Source organism: Columba livia, chromosome 4, assembly GCF_036013475.1.
Source record: "Columba livia isolate bColLiv1 breed racing homer chromosome 4, bColLiv1.pat.W.v2, whole genome shotgun sequence".
Taxonomy (NCBI): domain Eukaryota; kingdom Metazoa; phylum Chordata; class Aves; order Columbiformes; family Columbidae; genus Columba; species Columba livia.
This window is the reverse complement of record NC_088605.1, coordinates 58,748,456-58,775,631: the sequence shown is the minus strand read 5'-3', so window position 1 is coordinate 58,775,631 and position 27,176 is coordinate 58,748,456. Positions and strand designations below refer to the sequence as shown.

Sequence of the window (27,176 nt, the reverse complement as noted above, 5' to 3'; positions counted from 1 at the left end):
ACAATTAAATGAATCATATAAAACGTTGCTTGTAATTTCTGAGTGTTTAATTATAGTTACCTTCCGAAGATTACTAGGCTAATATCCTTAAATTTTCTATTGACTAATATGAATAATTTTATATTATAAACGTGTTGTGGTTTTTTAACTCAAATTAACTTTTCCATGCCTTCACCTTCCCCTCCCCAAAGCTTGACTACGAAGGAAGCTTAGACCCTGACACAATAAATTAATGGATTCATTCAGAACTAGGACATTGTCTTAGGAAATGCATCAACTTCTATAACAAAACAAACAAAGGCAAAGCAAAACCATCTTCTGCACAACATCATTCCATACAGTCAGTAACAAAACATCCTGACCAGATACAAGATATTTGAATGAAGCAGTTTCAGAATGGTTGATCACTGAAACCATAACAACTTAATTAGTAGCTGGTTGAAACTGCAAGATCACACAAAAATCTCATGAAACATTCTAAATGTATTCAACAGTCAAAACAAGCCTTTGGTAAAATAGAGTGTGTGTTTACATTGAGACTTCCCTGTTCTTAATGAGTCTCTCCAGTAATTTAAGCAAGTTACACCTACATTGTGTGATCACAGTTAAATAATTTTCTCTGTGAACAACCTTTGCTCATTCTGACACTGATGCTCACGGGGCAAAACAAAGACTAGTAGAGCAGCCTCAGACAACTTTTGCTGTAATATGTGATTGAAGTTTCTAATTATTTTATATCAAATCACAGACATGACATATACACACTTTGCCCTAGTTACAGAAGTAAGCTACTATTTTTCAAATTACAAAAGCATCAACTTTCCGATCAAAAAAATAGAACAAGAAACACAGATAGGATAACAGACCATAAAATACACCTTTCTTCTTCTGTAATTTAAAAATACTTTGCAAAGTCACTGTACTCTTAATTTAGCTTCACTTTGCATTGCCTTATCCTTTAATGAGACTAACTATTCCCCGTTTCATTCTAGACCTATGTCTGGAGAACTGGAGTAGTTTCTACGCTTCTGCTAGCACAACAGAGCTTTCATGAAAGCCAAGTTCATTTCTAACTGTTTACCCTGGTTAAATGCCAAGAACTACAGAACACTCTTAGGTATGCTTTGCTAACTGCCAGGGTGTACCTAAGACTATGCACTAACTTGTTTTATTTCTCATTCACTTTCTACAGAAGAAACGAGCAATTCATTAATCAGCACGTTAATTGAATAAGAAAGACTCTCACCTCCACGATTTCAGTGCTTGAATACCTCGTCAAAATGTGCTCTGCTGGGTGCACCACTGAGACTTGTATGAACGTATTCAGCTTCCGATCACGGGTCGCAGACACTAGATCCTTGCATGCTGGAGACAGTACAAAATAAAAATAAAATACTCAAAAGAAAACTCTGGGAAAGCGCTGTCACAGGCACAGGACAAAGCAGACCACACTCCGGCTCCACACTAAACCTCTCGAGACAAGCCGATTTAACAGAGGAAGTCCCTTGGAAGTAACATGCAGAAATAGGAAGTCACATGCTGCAGAACTGAACTGAGATTTCGTTTCCACTAAAAATACTTCAGCTTCTGCAAAGCTCCCTGCCAGAGGCTCATCAGCTCCACTATATGAATGTGCATGCGCATACGCACACACACATTGCAACAGTGGGTAATTTTACATAAGCATTCATTTAATTTGCCACGAAATCTCTCTTAGCAGCCTAACTTGATCGTCTCTTGTCTGACAATTTTCACAGTACATGTGAAACGTGTTTTCACAGTACATTTTAAACATTCTAAACCAGTTAAACGCTATCAGTGATTAGGTTATATAGTGTCATACTATGTTATGAACTTTTTAGTAGAATTAATCACAGAGTAAAAATCCACAAAACTAAAAGCAGACACTAACATAACCAATTCTTTTGTCAGTGAATGGCATGTAAATGAGAAGAATAATTGTATTCTGGCTATATGACATCACTATTAAAACATATTTTACCTGATAAATACAGGGAAATTCAGTTCTTGTTTAGTAATTTATTTTTATTCTGGGCTCACAGTCATGTAGGTGACTGAGCTGACTCTATACGAACACACCTCATGCCTTCTAACCAAAAAGACAAAAGCATGAAAGAAATAAAAAGGATGAAAAAAGAAACAAAGGTATTGTTGGCTGCTCTGCAGAGGGGATGCAGGCTAACAGGGCATATATTGCCTCAAAAGCAATACCCACCCACCTCACCTTCTTCAATAAAGAATATGCAACAGTGAACACTGTGACAGGATCTATCCAATTTTTCTGCAAGTGTGACAAACCACACTGGGATCTCAGAAGCCTGAGGGAAGAAAAGCCTCTGGTTTCAGAGAGGCTAATTGTCAAAAAAGAGCTGAGGACACTTTCCAGGAGTCACTGTTAACTGGTGGCTTCCTCAAGTGCAGCTGACCGTAACACTTTAAAAGGCAAGTCAGATCATCCTCAGCACAAGCAAACCTGCTCTGATGAGAAACCAAGGCAAAGAAAGCTCTGATACACACAAAAGGCCAACTCAGCTCAGTTCATATTTTTTGTTGGTTTTGGTTGGTTGATTTTGTGGTGTCTTTTTTGGTGGGGTTTTTTTTGTTTGGTTGGTTGGTTGTTGTTCTTTGTTTTGCTTGTGGTTTTGTTTTTGTTGTGTCTTTGGGGTTTTTGTTGGTGGTGGTTTGGTTTGGTTGGTGTGGTGGTAGTGGTGGTGTTTTCTCCTTTGAGCTTTGATCTGCTGCTTGAGGAAATAAAAGGAAACTTGGCTGAAGCTCTTTTACCACTCTTCTGTAATGGTTAAAAGGGAACAAGAAAACAAATCTAACCCTTCCAGAATATTTTGAAGTTTTTTTGCGTTAGCCCAAATTTCCAATGATAACTTTTAGTAGACAGTCTCAAACTGACCCTACCATAATTTGATGGAAAAAGTTGGGTAAATGATGGAGTCTTCATGAAACAGCTGATATAACAGCAGCAGACTTGAATAGCAAGTTGCCAGCAATTCTTTGCCACTAAGGCTCACTCCATTATCGAAATTACTCTAAATATTAGCACTACTTGATATGACCTTATGAATTATACAAATAGGTTTACTGAAAAGCAGTTACCAAAGCACAAAAGGTTGGGCACACACCTGCCTATTGGAACTATATCCTCTCTAAAGCTGACCACAAATGCCATATCAGATCACTGACATTTCCAGAGGCAGCCTTTTCCCCCCACAAACCCTCATCTTACACCACCACCCAATCCTTAAACGTTCTACTCAATAACAGGGTTTTTTTAAGCATATAGCACACTATAGCACACCGCTTCAGAGAGATAGCAAGAGAGTTCATGCTCACTAGCAGAAGCTGAAACACTAATAGTCACATTTTTCACACCCACCACAAAGGAAGGGCCAGCAAGCTCACAATTCAATAGACCTCCAAGGCTGACAATAATACACCAGCAGAGAAAACCACAAAGAGAGAGAAAATTAAGAAAAACAACAATAAAATCCCCCCAAAACAACACCACTGACTCTGGCAGGAACCCTACAGCTAACTCTTGTAAAAAGTACTAACACATGATAAACTGAGGTAAATTTCCCACAAATAACAGCCTGATTTACTTGCAGGATGTCTCAAATACATTAATCAGATATCGCAAATTCTTTTAGCAGACAAGAGCACAGGCTCTTATCCTAATGATAAGTCTTTAACAAGAAAGAAGATTTGTGCTAAGTGGTCACCATCTTGGTGATATCTGAGCATAGAAAACATTTAATTTCTGTGATCATTGGGCAATCCAGTCATTAGATCATGTTCTTGTAAAAAGGCAGCCTAGCTACTTGATCATGAATTTCATTAGTTGGAGCTGACATGAAGATAATTTATCTGCATATCTCCGATGGGGAGGATCAGCACAAAGTATCAGAATACTCTGGGATACCCCAGTGCCGAAGGACAAATGAAAAATTACATTACATGAAACCTGCATCTACTATGATGAGAGAGTTATTTGTCTCTCCATTGGGTTACTGCTGCTCACAACTGCCCTTTCGGTCAGAGAGCATGTCCAGTAAGGTTGTTGCTGGCAGAGAACTGAAGATTTGGTATGACACAGATTTTGTTAGTTCAAGCCACCGTGCATCACTTCCCTTAAAAACAGCCCAAATGAAACGTTCAACAAAACATAAGGACTACTTTTAAGCTGATGCCAAAGAACAGAAGTTTGTTATATCCTGTTCACAGCCTGGCAAGTCCCACAGCCCCACACTGTGCTATTGCCCTTTGAAATATTTTACTTAGCAGTACCTCTGAAAAACTCTAGGTCTTCTCAAAGAAATAGTCATCAGACTTCGGACAAAGTGAATCATTACATAGCGATGAAGGTGAAATACCAGTTAAATGTTATATATTTAAATGTATCTGTTGGGTATTATTGACATACTATTCAAAAATACAAACATGAAAGGCATGCTAAGGCTGTCTTCTTAACTGCAAACGTAACACAGTGAAAGCAAGTAACAACATCAACATACTTTCCATCATTGCATTATTTTTCAATACTTCACTATGCTTGAATTAATTCTGGAAAAACTCATCAACAAAACTCAGTGAACTGAAGTGACAGCTTGTACTTACACGCCAAAAGTATATGAATCTACTCATTGTGACTGTTGACTCAGTGTATAAAAGCCTGAGTAATCCATTCCCCTGGTGATCCCATCTCTGCTAAGACTATCAGTGTATAATGAATGTTTAAGGAAGAACTGCATTAGGAATCATTTATGCTTTTATATCAACAAAGAAAAAATATAAGATGGTAAGAAGAAAGAACTCTACATAGCAAGCAAAGAAAAAGAAGGAAAGACATACAGCAAAGTAAACACTTATGTAGAACAAGATGAAAGGCTGGAAGAATTACTCTGGAATATTTTTACAAATATATACTTAGTATTTTGCAAAATTCTGTGGTCTACATATAAAACTGCCTTACCATTTAAAATGCCTTAAAACAGCTAACATTTAATCATTGTTATTCTTCAATTTTTATTTTCTAAAGGAAAAAAAGCAAACAGAATATTCATTGTTATCCCATTTCCATTACTATTGTTTTTCTGTTATTAAAACTATAATATTATTCTTATGTGAATCATAGTAAACAAGTGTTCCTTCTCTATTAGTCATGTCTGTACATTGTCCTGTACCACTAAAATGCACACAAACCACAAGTACTGTACATGCAAACCAGACAAGTAGATGTTTGATTCCTGAGCCCTTCCACGTTTGGTATTTCTCTGTTTTCTGTGCTGCACTGGCATGCTGGTTGTGCTCTTCATCCTTTGGTGTGCATGTGCATATAAAGGCACCAGAAGAGAAAGACTGGGTACTTTGCTCAAGCCCAGGTTATGCTGTGAACACGGTAGAATCTTGCTTCACAGTTTCAGGGAGACTTTTCTGAAAACAGTACATAGATGGAGGAACAGCACAGAGAAATAACTAATCCCAAAATAGTCTGGAAATTCATTATCTACCTTCCCTGAAACTATAACAATTCTGACCAGGCATTCAGCACTGCTGCCAGCCCTGAGTCCACTGGAGGCAAAATAAATTAACGTGGCAGAGGAACAGGGAGATGCAGCATCTCCCAGAACTGAAAAATTCCAGCAGCTGGAACAAATGACACTGGCAGAGGGAATGAAAGACATCATCAACTCAGATTCACAGAGTTGCTTGGGAAAGATCCCAAAGTCTAGCCCCAAAACTGGGAAATTGCATCGAAATGGCAATGTTTATTTTTGTTAGTGAGGGAGATTACAGCACATTGGTGCATGTCTTCCCAGACTATGGATTCACACAATGCGTTTCTCAGCCTACGTGGCAATTTGTGACGTAGCTTTTTCTCTAACCAGTGACAGAAGTGGCTGGCAAGGGACAGTAATTAACCATCATACTCCTGTTGTCTCCAAGGCACACTATTCTGTATGCCCGCAAAACAGAACAGAAAATTAGTTGTATCTGATGACAAGGGGCATGGGAGAAGTCTGTGTGTCTCATACACATATATATGTGAACATAATGTTCAAAACATTTTTCATTTCATTGGCATTGCAGCAGCATTGTTATCCCAAAGCAACTTATAAATAATAATGTACAGTCTGTCTTGATAAGATTAATTAGCTGGGGTGCAGCTATTCCTTAGTGGGCAAAAGGACATATTAAATAAGAGAACACTACATTCAGACCTGTGCTACATGCAGAACTCTAAACAGTACATTGTTTTCTTTCCTCTACCCCAGGGGGTCCTGAGGACGTAGAGAGGCGTGGATAAGAAAGCGCACATCATTGCTGCTTCTGCCTCCGCTGAACTCCCAGTGCTACCCAAGTTTGCCAAAAAGAATCTCTTAACAGTCAGGCACACATAAAGGCTTCGGAATAATCCAACTTCGGAACATACAGGAAAGTTTTGGCCATGGGTTTGTATCAGAAGCCTAAATGTAACCATGAGAGTGGATGAGAACAGGAGAGTGATGTGTTCCCTGCATGGCAAAACATACCTGAAAGCAAATGAGACAAACATTTGAGGACTGGAACTAGCAGACAATGGTGTTAATGAGCACCCCTCCAGCTAGTGCTCTATAATAAGTATTATTAATTGGTTTGTAAAAATACTATTAATTGGTTGTCCCATTCATGTATCAGTAGGAAAGCTTCAGTTTGCTAGGATTAAAGAACATATCTACCTAGGGACCAAAAGAACAGAAGTGATACTCCTGTAACAATTTGCAATGTGGTCTCCCAGTAAAACTCACTGTACAACAATAAATATCAAACGTCACAGAAACTGTAATATCCACATTGCCACAAAATGAGTGCAGAGCTACATAAACAGGCATGTATCAGGAAGGAAACCCATGAACAGTAATAACTGAAACAGATCCTCAGGCTCAGGTAAGCTCTGCAATGAATAGAAGACTAATTTAGAGCAATGTATACAAATAAGAAAAGATTCACTGATTTTTACTTAAGAGAAGACTCCTGTCTCTAGCAATGACTTGTATTAAAAAAAAACGAACAAAACAAAACAAAACCAAAGCAAACATATCTGTTCTCCAGAATATACAGCTGGTTGCTAGAGTTACCTAGTTATATCTTAAGGAAATGTACATAGATACTACAATTAGCATCCTTCAGGGGATGCCTGTAATAAACAGAGGGAAGAAAATTTCTACCAACAGTCGAAGGAAAAAGAGATGACAGGGAAGTTGTATCAGGTGAAGCATAAATGAAGATATCTATGACATCTTTACAAATACAGGTTTGGTGAGGAAAAAAAAAAGAGATAAAAGGAAAAAAAACACAAACCACACAACACCACAAAAAACACACAACCACAAACACCACCAATATTAGTAGTTCTCACCGTAAGTAATATATCAATATGCCGTCCAGAAAAACATCAAGTATTACTCATTTAATTTGCAGTTAAAAGAACACAATTATTTAGGAGTCACTGAACTAAGATACACACGAGTGCTGCTGGGAGAAAATGGGGTACAGTGATGGAAGGCAGGGACAAGTGATCATTCCCACAAGTTGAGACGCCAGCTGCATATGAAGTGATAAAGCTGGTTAGAATTACACCAGTGTGAAAATGAAAACCCAAAGTGACCTATTTCAGAATAAATTCTGCCCACCCTGGGTTCTTCAGTACTAGGGAAATTTTAGGGTTTGTGCCTTTTGTGCCTTACTGAAAGCCTCATGCTGGACTAGAGCATAACGTACAGCACTTTCAAACTGCACCCTTCTGCTTCCTCCAAGAAGATAAGTGCAAAGGCTTAGACCTTGATTTTGCATTGCCATTATCAGCAGCAGTAACAGCTATTTCCTGAGCATGGGTTTCAATTCTTCTGACATGTTAGAACAGGCCTATTTCATATTGCAGCTTTGCTATTCAGCCTGGAAAACCTCAGCTATTTATAGAGTTTAAGTATGATAGATGCAAGAGTTTCAGGAAAGCGGCTGACTGGATCAACGTACAGCTCACAGGCATCGTAGTTCCACTGCAGAGGCGAATGCATGGTTACATATGTTAACCATCCATTGGGTGCAATTTACATTTTGGTTGTGTATTAATCTATTGCTAACATTAGACGATCTGTTCCAGCACAATCTCTGCTAATAATCGTGCTCCTCCAGCTTTATTTAGAATTTGTGTTTAACTGACTTCTGCCACCTCTGTGCTCTAGATTTGAGCTACACAATGGCAACAAGGTCACAGAAGTGACTTTCTAGCTTTGCTCAGAACAGCTGCTTCCTTAAGTCATGAAACAAACTGCTCTTGATATGTTTAAAGTCCTTTAATTTTTGAAACTATATCTGAGAATATGAGTGTCTGTGTATCTTTCATGCATAGTGATGTGTTTAGTTATAAAAATGTAATACTTTAAAAAATACAGCATCTCCTTACTGAGCACACTGCATCCAACAGCACAGAGAAGTCTGTTTTTCTGGGGTACTGCAGTACACTAGTGACAACAAAGCTGAGCTTTTGCTGTTGCTTTAGGTTCTCAATTATCCTCTTTACCTTCTGTCTAAAACTATTCTGCTCATGGCACCGCCTATTAGTGGTATTTATGCTCTGAACCTGAAGGTGACTTCAGTTCTCTGATGAGGGAAATGAGGAAAGAAGAGAAAAAAACATATATATTAAGTCTTATGAAAACTTGCTATATGTTATTACATTCCAAAATATATTCATATCAAAATCGATTTTGATACTGCTATTTCAAGGCTGTAATTTATTTTGGTATTGTTGGTATTTTAGAATACCACAAAAAGGTTTAAATCTCCTGGAAACAGAGCTAAATACCATTTCCCCCTTCACATTTCCCAACATTGTTACATCAAGTATCTAATAAAGAAGTAAGCTTGCTGTAATTTCTTTCAGCCATTTCCCACTATCCTGAAAACAGAGTGGTTACAGGTTTAAGTGACAGCTGAAGAATCAAAAGAATGGCAAATGGTATACAGAATTCTCTTTTCCTTTTAACTATGAGTTTCTTTATACTGTAAGCTCATAGCAAACACCTAGAATCTGTAACAATCTATTTCAGGTTTTATAAATAAAATACATTCTGCTGGTTTCCTAACTTTTTGAAAGAAAATAAATGTACAAAAATGTATCAGCAATACCACAAGAAAATGAAAATAAACAGAAGAGCCAAGCCTCTCTCAAAGTTTTCAGTGTGCCATATCTGTTTTTATTATAGCAGCATACATTGCTTGCTTTGACATAAGCCTTTCTACACTGCTATACCAGTTGTCAAGTGAAGCATTATGTGGTTTTGATCCTCAGTATGCAGTATTACTTTACAAGACTGCAGAGACAACCTTTTCCTCTGATATGTAAAGAAAATTCAGCTGTTGCTTAGCCTTACACCAAATCCATGTCTCCATACACATATTTACAGCATATTAGCAGGCTAGGCAAGGAGAGAAGCTTCCCCTGCAAAATACAGGATAGCAATCAAGCAACACAGAGGCCAGCAACTGCAGCATACAACAAGCTTCAGAAGGTCCTCTAAACAACTTGAAATCTTTCAGGGTGCTTCTTCACTGCACTACAGCAGCTTTGAGCAGCTGCAAGGAAGCTGCTCTGGACTCTGGGTGGAAGTCCAGCTACAGGAACCCAAAGCTCAGTAAGGAGTGATCCACCTTGCTGCTTTGGCATGTCACACAGCCTGGACAAGACTTTAGGATCTCACAACTGTGTTGCTATTCCCACGCAAGCTAGCTGGTGTTAACATTGCTCCAAGTACATCTACACAATAGTGCTGGTTCAAAGGCTGCAATACAGATGTCCTTTTCACATAAACTTCTCTGGAGCCAGCTCTCTAATTAATTGTAAGCAAATCAACTATGTGGCCATAGCCCTGTTGCCCATGAAGACATTCCCAGTGAATAAAACTACTCATTCTTTTCTTCAAAAGACAGTGTTATATAGGAAAGGCAATCAAGATGAAGGTGCCACAACAAGATGCAGAAGAGACCTATATTAAAAACAGTCATCAAACGCTATGGGTTGGAAGGGACCCTTCGAAATTGTCTAGTTCCAAGCCCCCTACCATAGGCAGGGACACCTTCCACTAGACCACCTTGCTCAAAGCCCATTCCAACCTGGCCTTGAACACTTCCAGGGAAAGGGCATCTGCACTTCTGAGCAACCAGTTCCAGTGCCTCACCACCCTCATGGGGAAGAATTCCTTCCTTATATATCTAATCTAAACCTAACTTTTTTCAGTTTTAAGATATCACCCCCTCCTCCTATTCACTACAAGCCCTTGTAAAAAGTCCCTGCACCTAGACTGGCACTGTTTAACATCTTTGTCAACAACGTGGACAGTGGGACTGAGCGCACCCTCAGCACGTCTGCCGATGACACCATGCTGTGTGGTGCAGCCAATATGCTGGAGGGAAGGTATGCCATCCAGGGGGACCTTGACGCTGGAGAGGTGGGCTCATGTGAAGCCACAATTTAACGTAACAACAACAGCAACTCACAAAGAAGAGACTGACAGTAGTTAACACTTGCAAGCAAAGCTATTGCTCAACAGTCTAACTGAACATCCCTTAATCTTAATTTATCTGAAATGTCTTCCTGTGCATATGCCAAGGATGGAGCCTCCAGTGACAGGTGAGGAAACAATGTAGTTTTGATCAACTTCACAAAGATTCCTAAAAAAACACCAACACCCAAGGGAGCACAGTGGAAAGGTAGAGCACTGTAGGACTCTTCATGTGCAGCGCTCAAAAAAAGCCACACACAAGGCCTTCAGAAAAACTGGGCTGGGTATAATTGAGCTGTATGATTTTAAGTTCTTTTTTCCCCTGTTGGGATGCTAAACTTTAGTCTGATTCAAAATTGGTTCTTATTGCATAGGCACCTGTCATGTTGAAAATGAATAATGAGTCTCTATCTAAAGAGAGGGTCCTCTCCAGAAAATAGAAAGTAAAGCACTAGTCCCCTCCAATATGCCAGAGGTCATCTTTTAGCAAAACAAAAACCATGCTCTTTAATATGTCTAAATAGAAACCAGACTAAAAAGTACTTCAAAGTCAAGGCAAATAAGGGCAAGACATGCTTTTAATCAAAGGAGAAAACAGATTTCTGCAATCCAGAACAATCATTTTTAGTCCTGTAATGTTTAAATTTCCTAGTCCAGAAATGCATGATAAATGCTGTAGTTAAAAGAAGCAGACATTCTAATATAGATAAGACCTGTGTAAAAAGGTAACAATACAGGATTAATACCTAAATTAGAGAGCCAAGTAAGAGGCAATGCTTTACTCCTCAGGAGATTTCAAAACAGCCATTCTGACAAATAAATAGAGATTACATTAACAACATAGGATCTGCATTAGATAGCAAAGTATAACTCCTTTATAAAGATTTTTTTTTTTAAATATATATTTGTATCTTCTCATGTAAGTGACAGAGCCCAGACATAATAAAAGCTCACAGATCAAGGGTTGTGTCAGAGAACAAGTTTCAAGTAATCCATCTCATTTTGTATTAGTTTACTTGTATATCCCGAAGAAATAACCTTTACTCCTAAACTTCCCAAAAATGTACATCCTGACCATGAGAACTCTGCTGGTACAGACAAACAGCCTTTAAAAAGGCACAGGGTGACAGATACCATGCTGACTGTAGAAGCTGTGACACTCATAGACATCATTTTCAAGTAACATTTTTAAAGCAGCATATATATTGGTATTTACAGTTTTGTCAAAAGCAACACTGAGCTTATCTCCTCAAAGATATTGGCTCGTAATTATTACTCTATATCGTTAGCTCACAGATTTACAAAACGTCTGCAGCTTGTATTTTAAGACAGATCTAGAAGGAGGAGATGTTAATGGTTTCTACAGAGCAGCAGAGCCCAGCGTACCAGCCGCTAAACCAGTAACCTGGATCCTTACACCATAAACAGACTGTTATTTCCAGGAGTTTCTTCAAAGGTGAAAAACTGCTATTGACACATGATACATATTTGAAAATGACTTGGTTTTGATATGTTGACATATGTAAAGACATAGCAGACTTCTTCCCACAGAAATAATCCAAAATTATTTCAATTCCTTTGTACAAATAAATATTAGCTGAGTTTTAAAAATAATAATAATAATAATAATAATAATAATAATAATAATAATAATAATAATAATAATGTCTTTCACTTGTTTCTGTACAGACAATTCCTGGTGGATTTAAGATTTAAATCCAGAATGACCAAGTTATTGCTGCTCTTCATCTCAATGGGAACACGTTCAGATCCTATTTCAGTTTTTAAAGCAGTTCATTTACAATCCAACAACAAACAATCCTCAGCTTCTTAGGTGTGAAGAACTCTGGCCTTCAAAGCATGTTAGGACAAAATTCTTCTTACCTCATCATAATGAAATTCTGTCCTCATTCAGTCCCTCAGAAACCAATCTTAAATACAACAGAGAGGATTTCAGATTAAAGTGCCAGCTTTGACTTGTTTTGAACATTTAAACTACATTCCTTCCACAAGGCAGGCATTTTTTTAATTTAGCTCAATTTATTTCATTTTAATTTCACATTCCACATAACAGGAAAATAAGAAAAAAACCCACACAACTAAAAATATGGTTAATCACAATAATAAAAGTGTCCATAACTGTACTAGAAACTATTATCAACAGGAAGTGGGGCTAAAACAATGATGAAAAGCATTCTTAAACACTTTGTTTTCAGCAAAGCCCAGCACCTCAGGTCGGTCAGCTTATTGCAAACACAGTAGCCAGGCTGCATCCCAGTGTTGTGTAGGATTTTGTGGTATTGCATTTAGAATTCCAGTTCTTTCCAGGACTGTAGGAGAACTCATTTTCAAGTCAAATCTCACTGCAGGACACGTTTCAAAACTTTCAAAAATAATTATATCTTTAAATAATGTACTCAAAAGAGGAGGATTATTTCAGTCTTCTGTTAATTAGATGTTTTTATTTTTATGGAACTTCTGTTTCCATAAATGATAAAAAAAAATCCATTGGGAAATGTTTCATAAGATGAAAGTATTACTGTAATTATTACTATAGGCATATTTAGAAATGTATTTAAGAACTGCCAGTTAAAAGACAAATGTTCAGTTAACGCAACACAGCATCATTAGAGCTAAAAAAGTCAAGAGCTATCATGCTTTGAATTATTTAAAAATGTTTCACTTAATGTATCGTTGGCCTAACGAAACAGAATTGTTTCATGTCTATATAGTCACTATCACTCTGCAAAACAAGAAGCATGGACTACACAACTACTGAAATCTGTAAGTAATTTGCGTGCTTTTTGTCTGTATGATATACACTCCATATGATCTATACTCTTTTGGAATCAGTAGGTGACTTAACTTCAAGGAGAAAGCCACACATGGAGAGAGATGTGAGGAATTCCCCAGACAATTCCTCATGAAGCCTTTTACAGTCTGGGCTAAAGGTTAGAAAAGACCAACTGCAAAAAGTGACAGAAAAAAGTCAAGCGTAAACACATAAGACAGAGATGTCCATGAGTGGGTTTTAAAGAGAGTCCTCTAAGCCTCCACACACCTTCTACCTAGCTTTGGAGGTATTTAAGCTTTCATCTGTAAGAGGTCCCTACGTGCCTGTGGGTCGGCTTCTGGGCACGTCCCAGTTGCCTCAGCCTTGACAACGCCGAGCAGCTCCGAGCTCATCTCTGGCCCTGTCAGGACCTGCAAACCACACACCTCTCCTGACAGGCGCGGGCTGGCAGGCAGTGGTGGGGCACGGCTGCTCGGCCACGCTCTGCAAAAACATCACTGCTGATTTCCTTCACCACAGACCCATCGGGAAGGCTGGAGGAGAAAGGGTGCCAGTGCCCCTTTGAATTCAACAGAGCACTGGACCAGAAAGAGGTCAGCTCTAGGGCAGATCCCCAGGTTTCTCATCCTGCCCACCTCTAATAGAGCAGCTACAAACCACAAAAAAGTTGCCGAGTGTCATACAAGGGAGGGCATACAAGCAGACACAAGTCTTCCTCTTGAAGCTGTCCCATCTCAGTTTAAAAAAGGAAGACTTACTAGCAGCAGGTGAAGAGGAGACAAGATGTAGTTTGAAAGGCAAACTATTATTTTACATTCATTCATCCCTGAATTCAGGTCACTGTCCACAGTCACTCCAGAAGTCAAGTACACCCCACCAGGAAAAGGGCACTAATTGCCAAACAGTCATCCTCAGCTTAGTTTGTCTTTGATCCAAATTCTTTTATTTGTGAATAAAAGAGAGAGAGTTTCAACTCAGCTAAAAGTGTCCATTTCAATTATATTCCTGGCCAACAACACTGCTGCAAATACATATTTAGTGAATATTCCACTTTAAGTTTGCATTTTGCAAGCCTTCCCACTGGTAAGCCTTCCCTGTGAGAATATATAGAAAAAAAAAATAAATAAAACATTGCATACAAATATACATAGAAAACCAAAAATTAGCACTAACCAGATATTATCCCACGCCAATAGCATTCACAAAGCTTTAATTGCACATTTGCTCAACTCTCTCCAGTCCCAACTCGTTCACTGCCCACAAAGCAAGGCAATCCAGGCTGCTGTTATTATCCTTATCTAAGGCACACTAAACACACCACAAAGTATTTAATAACAATGAGACAGTGGAAGTTCCCTAAAACTTCTTGAGTCTGCACAGATGGCAGCAATTTTAAAGTCTAATTTTGACATAATTATCAAGGATTATTTAGACATCCTGACAAATTTCTAGATCAAGCAACAGATACCTTCTAGCAACATACAGTGCAGAATATTACAAGAGTCCATGGCAAACCAATCACTAACAAGCTCTAAGAAGCCTCAAAATCCTGTTACATGACAAATCCCTGACACACAGATCAATGAATCATTTTGTTTGGAAAAGACCTCTTGAGCTTATCCAGTCCTCCCGCCACTCCACCTAATTAAGGTCAGCTACAGCAGGTTTCATAGGACTGCATCTAGTTGGGTGTTGACAATCTCCAAAGATGGAAACTTCACAACCTCCCGAGGCCATCCGTGCCAGTGCTTGAACACCCTCACAGTAAAAAAAAGTGTGTGTGGGGGGTTGTGTTCAGATTTAACTTCATGTATTTTAACTTTGGTCCATTGCCTCTTGTTCTTTCACTGGGTGCAACGGAGAAGAGTCTGGCTCCCTCACCTTCAGGCTCTCCCAACAGCCATTTAGAGACACTGTGATAACATCCTCCATGAGTCTTCTCTTCTCCAGGCTGAGCAGTCCGAGTTCTCTCAGCCTCTCTTCATATAAAGGATGCTCCAGACCCTTGATTATAAACGTTACTTTTGGCATCCCAACTGAATCAGTCTAATAAATCCAAGACACAAGCCATTTCTCAAACCTGCCTAGAAGAAATCCAAGGACTTTAAGGAGCATTGGACAGGAAAAAAAAGTTCAGCCACTGAAACACAAAACCAGGAATACTAAAAACAGCTCTTCAGCACACTTACTGGTATACGCAATCTGGTTTTTAAGTAGAAATAAACTTTAAAATTTTAATGCTACCAGACATTGCAGTTGGATGGGAGAAAAAAAAAAAACAAACCTTCTACAAGGAGAAACAGTGTGGTTTTAAAGGATTTATGAAAATTTAGTTTATTCTTAGTAACAAAGCTGTGGAGTAGACTAACGTTTATTGCTGAAAATATTCTGCAGACACTGTATGCCTTCTAAGTCTACCTGACAACAGCATGGTTAAGGAATTTAAAAAAAAAAAAAAAAAAATCAATTGCATCCTGAATAGTTAAAATGTCAGCTTCCTGGGAAGTAGGGAAAGGCTGGAAAAAGACAAAAGTGCCAGGACTGCCTTCCAAATCTCTATTGTAGGTAAGGAAGTCTTACAGAGCTTTCTATAAGAACAAAGGAATAATTCATCCTCATTCGGCTTGTTGCTCTCTGTGTATAAACGTCTGCAACAGAAACGACACTCAGTAAGGATGTGAAGAGCCCTCTTCATTCAGACCAGTTTCCTGGATCCACAGAGGAACCAGTCATGCACTTATTATGTATGAGATAAGCACGCAGCCACCAGGTCATACGAGAGCCATACCTGTGGTCTCATTGGTCACGCAGTGCAAGTGCAGGCTCAGTGCCAGCCTCATCTAGGAAGATGCTGCTCATAACAATTCCTTTCATAGCCAAGAACTGCTGGGGAAGCCACTGTTCTCTCCTTCCCAGCTCAGCCTCTGCACTCACACATACCTCTCCCATTCACTCTGTTCCACCACTCTGGTGCCCCAAAGACCAAAGCTGTAATAGGCAACATGCACATGAATGCAAATATACTCCACTCCCCCCACCCCCAAAAACAAGTCTTACAGCATGAGATCTAAGAGCTCTTCACAGGAAACATGCTGGGGAATCTGAAGAGAGTCACTTGAGAGAAGGAGGTTCAAAAAACTGACCTGGAAAGAGCTCATCGGTTGGCAAGACAAAGAGGAGAAAGTACGCACAGCAGGAGGTGTATTTTGGGGGAAAAGCAGGAAGAGAAAGAAAGGTGCCAAAAATAACTTCTGACTTAATGATCTTCAATTCTACATTCCTAGGAACTAGTTTAAAAATACCTTGGAAACACAAGTTTTCAGTTTCATCAGAATAATTCAAACGTTTACCTGACATTCACCAGAACACCTAATACTTCAGAAGCCAATCATTATGCTTGCAGAAATACTAAAGGACAAATGAAGGTAGCCTACTGAGTAGTTTGTTTTTTAATATCTATGTGTAAAAAATCAGTAAGATAGCCCAGTTTTGCCAGAATTGCATCAAATCTCTACCTACATCTATAGGTTATTAAGCAACTCTGGAACCCTTTTCCTAAACTTGCAACAAGACTTAGAAGTTATTATAAAAGTTTCTGATTGCCTTGAGTATTTTACCTCAGAAACTAGAATTCATTCAGGCAAAGCAGCATGAGTATATGTATCGGTAAGGAGTGAGGTAGATTAAATCATGTTAAAAATGAGCTGTTGTAATTTATCTGCTTCCAGTACCCAACCTCACTGAGGAACTGAACTAGCGCTCAACATCACAGAAAACATTACTATTTTCAGCATAGACACAACCTTATGCCTTTGAAATTTCAGACAGAAGAAATTTTGCAAACTCAAGTCAACATTTATGAATTCTATGAGAAAAATACAAAAGTATCATTTTCAACATCCAGAAGAAACTGATTTTACTAAGCAGCCTATCAATTTTATTTATTTAATATTTGAACAAGAAAGGTCCTTCCTAGTCTTATCTCCCCTTTTTTCCATGGCCTTGTAAACGCAGCAGCTTGCTAACTCCAACAAGATTTCAGAATTTGTACATTTCTGACAGAATTTAATCCTACCTGCTGCATCACTCAAGAACTAAAATGATAAATCCCTGTTTCTCAAAATGGTTAAATTAAAAAAGAAACTAAAAAAAAAACCACACACACAACACCTTTAAATCGTTTAAATAGTTTTTCAAAATTCAAGTATCTACAAAAACTCCTCTCTAAACAGATTAGCCACAGCTATTCAAAACTTCTCTCGATAAGCATTTATATGAAACCATGTGTGAGTCACTGGGGTTAAATCTTAATTCTATTCGATTTATAAGTTTCCCTTAGTCACAGCCTTGATATATACACATTTGTATTTACAAGGCCGCCAAACACTTTCTCCTGGCAGTTTAAATACTACTTTTTTTCCTAAAAAGCAAAAGCTTCCAGAAACAGAGGATTCTTAAATTTAATAGAGCAGAATGCAAGAAAACTCTCTGAAACCCAGTTTGCTCCTGGATTTACTAATACTGATACCCCACAACATCCTCATACTGATATTACTCACATCAGTGGTTTCTCTATTCCATCATACTGGAATATGCTTTGTCAGTAATGATCTGCTCCCTCATGCTGGTTCATCGTGTGCTCTGACCCACTTCAGAGCAAATAAACATCCCTGCATTTAATGAGCTCACTGTGGTGACTAACGGCTACATGGCATGGCATAATGTAGAATCTCCATCTCTATAACCTACACAGAAGTTGAATTTATACAAGTCATAGCTGTTTAATGAATATCATTAAGTTGCAATGGATTCCAACAACTTGAAAATATTTCTGTGACTACTTCTGTCAAGAATTCCTTCTTACTGACACAGAAACTGAGTAGATAGCTCACATGGTTCACAAAAATGAGTAATGCTATACTAGATACAATGGGTTGTCAGCAATGAAACAAATTGTCATATATATGAATTACATACATAGAATAGATATCTATATAACTCTCTGTATATGGATATATAAATATTCTACAAATGAATATATTTCAACTATAAAATGTTACATTAGAGACAATTTTACAGACTCTCTCAATATGTGAGAAGCAGGAAGAACACACTGAACAGCTTCTAGATCGTCATGACTGGGAATTTTTGAGTCCTTGCATATTCAGCGATACAATTAGTACAGATAAATATTTAAGGTTCATGAGAGCAAGCCGCTTCTCTAACTGCAATGCAAATGAAGACAATCCCTACGCTAAAGGGATTGAAGGATAGGTTTCTGAAATTACAGTAGTGCCTACAGCTACAGATTTGAAAATGTGGCCTAATTATCTAGGACTAAAACTGAGCATATAGGGGGGAGGGACAAAAAAAAACCCACAATACAAAAAAACAAACCACACCACACACAAACAAACAAAAAAACCCACCAAAACAAAACTGAAGAAGGATATGGCTTTTGAAAGGACTCTGTTTTTAAGCTTTTTGGTGACTTCCCCACCCCCCTAATTTTCTGCATTTTTCTGATTTTTTTTTTCTGTGTATACAGAACACGATCTTAAAAGAGGAGTTAATATAAGTTTAAAACAGTAGGTTAGCAAACCATGATGATATAACACAATTGTGCATAAAGAGAAGTGCAATACATTCAACTTCACTCAACTCCAGGTGACCCCCCTATCAATTTGTTCGATATGTGCTACCCTTCCTCATCACCAAACACTGACAAAAGACAGATGACACTATGACATGAAAGGTGATGACCATTTACTACCTTAGAACATTTCCGGAAGATGGTTGCACTTTGTTGCCCTACCTGCACTGAAAGGGATTGAAAGTCAGCTCAAGTTCACCTGCACAAGGTGGGGGAAAAAGGAAACTACTTAAGTTAATTTAAAACCACAAGTCCTAAGGCAATACCATTCAAAATATACTATCAGTCTAGTAGACTGGGCTTGAAATTGCTATCTCTTTTGAAGGGTCCTTTCTGTCAAGAAAAAAAGTTCATCCTAACAAAACTTAGTTGCTAAGAATAAAAAGTGTTTACAGCATCATGCTGCAGTGCAAAAGTCCCAAAACATGCAGAAGCCAGACAAGTAGTTCCCAAGGAAAAAAAAAAAAAGAAAAATTATTTCTGATCACAATAACTTTTCTACTTTCTTAATTTCTTCTATATTAACTTATCTTTTATCTATTTTGTTGTTGAAGAAACAACAGCTAACATCCATCAGTGAAACTAGGAAAAAATCCTGTCTAGCTAGTTTGGTGGAACATGACATTTGTGTGGGACCAGAACAAATTCACACGAAATTCAGCAAGCTGTTTCAACAGAAAACAATGAAGTGTAAAAATAAACAACAACAAAAAAAATAGACACACCAAACCCACCATTTATTTTTATATTTTCGCTAATATTTTTCCTAACATGGTCAACACTTTTTTCAAGGGATAAACACCCTTCAGCATAAAGCAACACTTTCAGATTTACTCAAAAGTGTGATGATGAGTACTTTTTAAAAATTTTGCTTAGCAAAACCAAGTATCCATTTTTCACCAACTCTTGACATGATGAAACAGAAGGATAATTGAGTTAGATGGAAACATTCTACTAGAATCAGGACTTTGACTCAAAGTTCGTGGAGTGGATAAGAAGAGGATTTCTGCTGATCATTCTTTTAGGAAAAATTGCTGCTGGTAAAACTCCAGGTCACGTTTCAGGATTGAAAAATATCATTTAGTCATGGCCTTTGAGCAGCACTGGTGTACAACTTATGTTCAGTATGCAGAGTTCACTCTGCTTCAAGACCTTTTCCAAGTGATGCCATCACAGTATTCCTTTGGGAAAATTAGGACACTCAAGGATAAATACGTCTGCATTTACAGATAGACAATTCTTATAGCAACTCACCATTTGGAAAAAAGAAAAAATAGCCCTGAAAATTTTAATATTGTATTTTTTCAACTCTCAGTGAAACTTTCTATGGGTACTATTGAATGAGATTCTGTGAAAGGACATAACTGTGAGATTTACGTTATTCTATACCTTCAGTAGTACCTAGATTTCATGCAACAACAGGACAGTCGAGTTTCACTGCCCTAACATACCTCTCCATAAACAGAAAGCTTTTGGAGATGCTAGACAGGTGCTCTCAGTGCCTGAATATGCCTATAACATGTGCAGAGGCATTCCTTTCTATACAGTTATCTAGATTACTATACTACACTCACAACTCTAAGATCTCTTGCCCTGTCTTGCTGTCTTCATACATCTAATCAACTAGACAAATTTGAAAACACTGAAATGTGTCAAAAGGAATTCTACTGGACATCAAGGGAATAGTAAACTTTCTTTTTAGACTATCTTTTAAAATGTATTTCTCCACATTAACATCATCTGAGCTCTTTGGCTACCAACTGTTTCTTCTGCCCCGTTCACTCATTTTTCTGATTATTGCGTTTCCATGTGTTGCTTTATCAGTTCAGCACCAAGTAAATGCAAATACCTTTAGAGGTGCAAGATAGTAAAAACTTCACAATAACATTGATTCATATGCATAATATAATTTATTTCCCACAGTACTACATAATACTTCAGCTAACTTCACCAAGTAGCTACACTGGAATCAATGTGAAGTCGGGGACATACACCATATTTAGTTAGATCAAGGACATTTTAAGGAAGCAACCAAAAACAGTAACTCCAAAATAAACATCTATAAAAAAGCTAACCCTGTCCACTTGAAAGTCATGGGAAAGACTCTTCGCTTGGCTGTTTGTTACATCTGTTTTCTATTTAGGCCCAGGATCTGTTTTTTCTCCCTTTGCTCTGCTCCTCCTCTCCATTCAGCACTCTGCACAGACTGGAATGTGCTACTGCCTAGTGCTTCATAAAACAGCATGTGCAACAGAATGACTTGAAAAGGCAAACAACAATAACAAGTTTGAAAAGTAGAATTTCCCAACAGTTACAATGTTCAAAAACCAGCCATATTTCCAAAGAGTCATCAGGAATACAGACAAACCAAAACCAATGCAAAACCAAACCACCTTAGTCCTTAGTCTTAAAGGAAGTTCTGATTCCAAAATACAGAATGTTACAAGATCAGGTACACTCCCAAAAATGCTGAGAGTACTGCAGTGGAGAGCTGTAATTCAGAAGAGTTTTATTATTTGCTTCAACCTCAGAGAAAAAACAAACAAACTTCACAATACACTTACACTTTACAATAAAATAAAAAGGTGGCAACATTTTGGACATTTATAAAGATAACACTTTTCAGAGTGTTACAGATAAAGAACGCAGCAAGTTAGCTACCACAGCAGAATACAAGCCTCCAGCAAGTGTTTTTAGTAACATTATTTCAAAACTTAGTTATTAGAATTTCCAACACCAAAGAGCAGCATTTAGATATATTGTCCCTAAGTAAAAGTCATATATTAGGCAAGACTCAAAAAGCTATATTCTGTTTCAGTTACTGGTGAGTTCTATTTCTTAATGTTGTTCATTGAGCAAAGACAAATCATAAAGTACAGTTATGTGATAACTGATTATTTTTTTTTACATAGTTAAAAGCACATGTACCTTAGCTGATATAAGCAAATGTCTATTAGTATACATATTTCAAATAATGTTTTAATCTCTCTGCTACTTAACTAATAAAATATAGTTTATATAATACAGATGAAGAAAATTACAGCTATAAGCCATTCCTTCAGGGACAGAGACCAGTTCTATGGGTTATTAACTGTTAGGCATGTCTTCCAAATTCTAAATGCCAAAGACCAGTCTAATCGAGTTGAAAGTCTCTACAGAGCATTAGGATTCCTTTACCTAAGTCAGACACACACCACAGCAGTGTGCTTGCTTGCAGCAAGCCTCTCATTCCCCATGCCCTGGTTCCCCTCACAAACAGGCCTTGGGAGTCCCTAGTTATCTAAAGCTAACGCCAAGTCTTTAATTTGACATAAATCAAGCCTTCAAAAGGCGAGATCAGCCAAGCAATGCCTTTGGCCTGCCCACAGCCATGGAGCAGCTCTCTGGCTCAGCTGGCACAGCAAAGGCAGAGCTTATTTTGCAGATGCACAGACCAGCCTGTTGGAGCACAACTTCCTTCCAGTCTTACAAATCACCAGGCGAACAGCACAGGCGGCATCTTGACCAGCTGGCCTTGCAGGAGGTATTTGAACTGTCTGGTTGGGCCCAACAGCACATGCATCCTTACGAGCTGAACTGTTCCTGCCTCACTTCTCAGCAAGAGGTGTATGGGTGTCTGCTGTGTGCGTGTATGTTCGTACACATACAAGTAGCACAGTGGTGGTGACTGGGGGGGCTGGAGCTGGGAAGTGTTGGCATGGGTCTGTTTATGTTCCAGTAAGAAGGATATCTGTTAAGATAAATTGAAGTCTTCCATGGACCAGTCAGTCACTGAAGGTAGATTCCTCCAATGCAATTTTTTGAGCTTAAATATTTAGTATTATTTTAGAATCACAATACTAAGAATCAGATTTACATAGTTGCCTACACTGCCAAAAATACCTGACTTACGGCATTGGCCAGGAACATCAGTCAAAATGAGAGGTTTACACCGTTATTTGTTACTTGAACAGCAGCAGAAGTCAATGTATGAGATCACTCACAGAGTGCAACGACCCAATCAATAATGCTGCAGGACAGACCACAGAACATAAATTCCTACCAGAAACAACTAAATGCAAAACACTCACACAGTGAGTGAACAGAGCTCAGTCCAGCATGAGCCCAAACAAGTCCAAAAATGACCTTACATTGTTTTTACACTTCTGCCCACTGGCATTATTTATTACTAAAAGCAACTTCTCCTCAACTACAGCTCACCTAATTTGCAGTCACCACCTACAACACCTTCCTCCCTCTTGTACACCACACCAGGTCCATTCTGGGAGTTGTTTGTTGCTGAAGCATAGCAATTACCAGCCATATCTAAATAAAACAAACACACTCACAAACTACTCAGCAAATTTTCAGTAATGCTGTAAGTATCCAGTTCTTGAAAGGCATACAGGTATAGCTACCCAGACATAGTTAAGGGAATCTAGAAATCATTTTGTTAGACATAATTGCATCTGCCCCAAAGAGCACTTTAGGGTATCAGCTTTTAATCAGCATAGTTACAGCAATGCAAAAGCCAAGTAAAACCCGGTTCAAAGGATAGGGTCAGGAAACCGTCTACCATGATGGAACAAGCTGGGCATGTCACCAATGCCATCATGTTTGCTGTGTTGGGGGGTTTCTAAGTTCTCCAAAGAGTGGAGATTAATTTTTATATAATACCCTGCTTATGAATGTCTCTTTTCCTCTCTCACATACACACATGCTTTTGCAATAGATGTTTTAAAGTGCTTCTATCAGAGCAGATCTAACAGATACTGAATAGCACTCAGTAAAAGTTTCTCAGTGTACAGATATGCAACATGAAATGCAAATGAGCAGGTTACATGCATGCAAAAATCATAAATTGCATGAGTTTTGATCATTTCAGAATGCATGCAGCATATAGCATCAAATATTTCAAAAGATACATTATTTGCAACTGTGTTATTTTACCATATACAGGAGCTAGGAATAATCAACTACATATACCTATTGTTACCCCAGTTTCTGTTGTGGAATTATTGTATTTAGTGCTTCAACAGCAAATAATTACTTCACTCTTTCAAAAGCTTCAAATTCAAAGTTTTTGCACCGAAAGAACAATTTTCCTTCTAAATGACACAGTTTGGGTTGCAAATGTTGTACGCTTTAATCTTTTACTACCAATACACGATCATTCAATTAGCTTGCTTGACTTTCTGAGCAGTCTTAATCATGCTGTATACCTCTGAATAGAGAGGGTAGCTTGAGTCAATAGAACATCTCCTGAAAATAAGTTCTCTTATACTATGTAGCAGAGGTGCCAAAGTCATTTTCACCGGGGGCCACATCAGTGTCACAGTTGCCTTCAAAGGCTGAATGTCATTTTAATCATAAAGACATTCAGCCCTTTGAAGGCAACCGTGAGGCTGATGTGGCCTCCTGGTGAAAATGACTTCGGCAGCTCTGCTATATACTACACTAATATATAGTCCTCATATACCAATTACTTATACAAAGTATAAAAGAGAAAATCAGTGAACACATTGACTCTTCCCTATGAAATAATAATCAACACTTTTACTTAAAAGCTTGTTCTAAAGGTACAACAATTTTATCTGAATAAAATATCTTTTAAAAACTTCACCTCTTAAATATCTTACCTCAAATCAGTAATATTTCATAAACAACAGCCACAAAGCTACTAGGCAGATTTTCAGCTTGGCAGAGCAGCATACCATTAGAGAACTCAATAGACCTTTAGCCATTTCAACCAATTCTGAATCTAAAGACAGCGTATCAAAAACAGGCACATGCACATTTCCTACTTAAAGGAACCAGGGTTCTATTTTTTTTTAAACAGGTAACATGTTGCATTGTATAATATTACATATAAATATAAATATAAATATAAATATAAATATAAATATAAATATAAATATAAATATAAATATAAATATAAATATAAATATAAATATAAATATAAATATAAATATAAATATAAATATACTTTTCACACACACGAGCCATTGCAATTACAAGGAGAAGTCAAAAATAGTATCTTACCAAGACTGAACTCCAGCTTTGGCTCATTTGCAGTTCTCTGAATACCTTTTAAGATTAAGAAAAAGAAATATTAGAAATAACCAGCTTTTCAATACATAGTAAAAGTTTCACGTGCCTCATTTATACTTCTACCTACCTGTCATTACCATCAGAATAATATTTTATGTTACAAACTCATAGCGAAATAGATCTTTGCATGAAATATGTGCCTGAAGAAAAAGACGACTTCTGAAGAAAACTTCTGTCTTTTTAATATAAACTTTCTGTTGCTGGGAAAGGAAACTAAATTTATAAAAAAAACAGAACAAAACAAAACACACAAACACAAACCACATCAACAAACACACCACAAACCCACATACAGATTTCATAGATGGGAACCTGTAAGATTTTTCAATTGTGACAACTAACTATGTATCTGTTGGAAAAATAATAAATCTAACAGCTCATTTTTAAGTAAGTAGGTCATTGCATTAAAAATGGCAACAAAAAACATGGTGTGTCAAAGTATGTAAATCAGGTTAATCAGTAAATATATCACCGTGTTATTGACCTACATATAAACTGTAAAGCAACAAAATCAACTTTTTTTTTTTTTAAATAGCACATTAATTCCTTTTCTCACATACCAAGGACAAAAGGAGCATTTTAAAACCCTCTATTGGGGAATTATGTTCCAGTGCATTTTTTACTGCAAATTACGATATTTTCTTATTGTGCAATGATAACGGAGTGAACCATAAAGCTGCAACAGGAGAAACAGAAAAGATAGTTACATAACACGGAGTTGTTCACCCTCTGCAGGAAGTAATTGGGTCACAACTACAGTATCAAGGAACCTTGTAGAAATTCAACTGTCTCCTGTTAACATTTATGTGTTTACTCCACTGAGTATTAAGTATTTGCCAGTATTAAAGAAATTAGTCCAATGGGAACAACCGAGCTGATATATAAACTGGAATGCAAGATTTCTGATTGTTTGTTTTGGTTAAAAAACAAACAAACAAAAAACCCACCACAAACAAAAAAACCCCACACAACCTACACATAAACACCAAAATATATAGCTGTTCTTGCTCCATGAAAGCTTGATGTTGCTGAATAGGTCTAGTTTCCCATTGTTCTCATTACCATTGCTAATCATTCAAGTCTATGCAAGAAAAGTTACAGCTGCAATGCTTAGAAAGGCCTTGGTCAGAAAAAAAACCACACTTTTTTTTTATAATGGAATTATAACACTTCTAAGTTGAATTCTACCACTAGCAGAGTCAGTGTACTGGTCTAGAACAACTTTATAAACATGTTGGATACAGACTTGGTCAAGTAACTGGACAAATGAAATTCAGTGCACAGCAATGCAGTATAGCCCAGGCTTGAGTGCACCAAGCGTGACTCAATGACCTACATGCTTTCAAATCCCCAGAGTGCTTTTATATCACAAAGAACAATTATGTGATACTAATTTAAGTATTGCTAAAGCCTTACATATGTACCAAAGTTATCAGGTTATATTTTAAACAGTATCTCACATGTTCATATAGAGAAACAAAAGAGGAAAATAATATTTTTAACCAAACAATTAGTAAGTCTTATAAAGAAAACAAATCAGAGAAGAAAAGTTGGAAACACAGTAATCCCACATTTATTCCCCTGAAGGTTATCTGCATCCATCAAAATATGTCAGGTAATGATATTTAAAGATTATCTGCATCAATTTACTTCCTCTGCAACTGCACTTTGTCAAGCAACAGGTTAAACAGCATTATGTACCCCATTTGTGACACTGCCTGTACTGTTACAGATAGTAGGCCATTTTTATTGCAGCACTCAGTAAAAGAAGTATATATACTTACTTGTAAAGTGTGACTCTCCTAGACTGTCTACTTGGGATGAAGGGAGAAACTGTTGTGCTTCATCTGATGATCTCTCCTCTTTGATTTCCATGATCAGCCTCCGGAGCTGCTGAATTTTGTTCCGCAAACCTTCTGAGTTTGCCTCTCCCAGTGCCACCGCCCAAGATTCACAGTCTGGCCTTGATGCAGCTTCAAGGTAAAGATCTGGCTCTCCACTCTGAAACTCTGCACTCAGAAAATACAAACACGGGGTTTAGGAACTCTGATTCAAAAGAAGG

At 37.7% G+C, this 27,176-nt stretch overlaps 1 protein-coding gene across 9 annotated transcripts in view; it reads right to left on the bottom strand.

Annotated features, from left to right (window-relative positions):
• Positions 1-27,176, bottom strand: part of INPP4B (inositol polyphosphate-4-phosphatase type II B) — a 310,584-nt gene that overhangs the window by 165,774 nt on the left and 117,634 nt on the right. For 8 of the 9 annotated variants that reach the window (XM_065061987.1, XM_065061989.1, XM_065061993.1 and 5 more), the window contains 3 exons: positions 26,899-27,123; positions 25,046-25,090; positions 1,247-1,365 (listed from right to left, as the gene is read on the bottom strand). In XM_065061987.1, coding sequence (XP_064918059.1) covers positions 1,247-1,365; positions 25,046-25,090; positions 26,899-27,123 — 389 coding nt within the window. Of the gene's footprint in view, positions 1-1,246; positions 1,625-25,045; positions 25,091-26,898; positions 27,124-27,176 lie in introns of those variants that run through there. The other variant, XM_065061996.1, reaches the window with a different exon arrangement.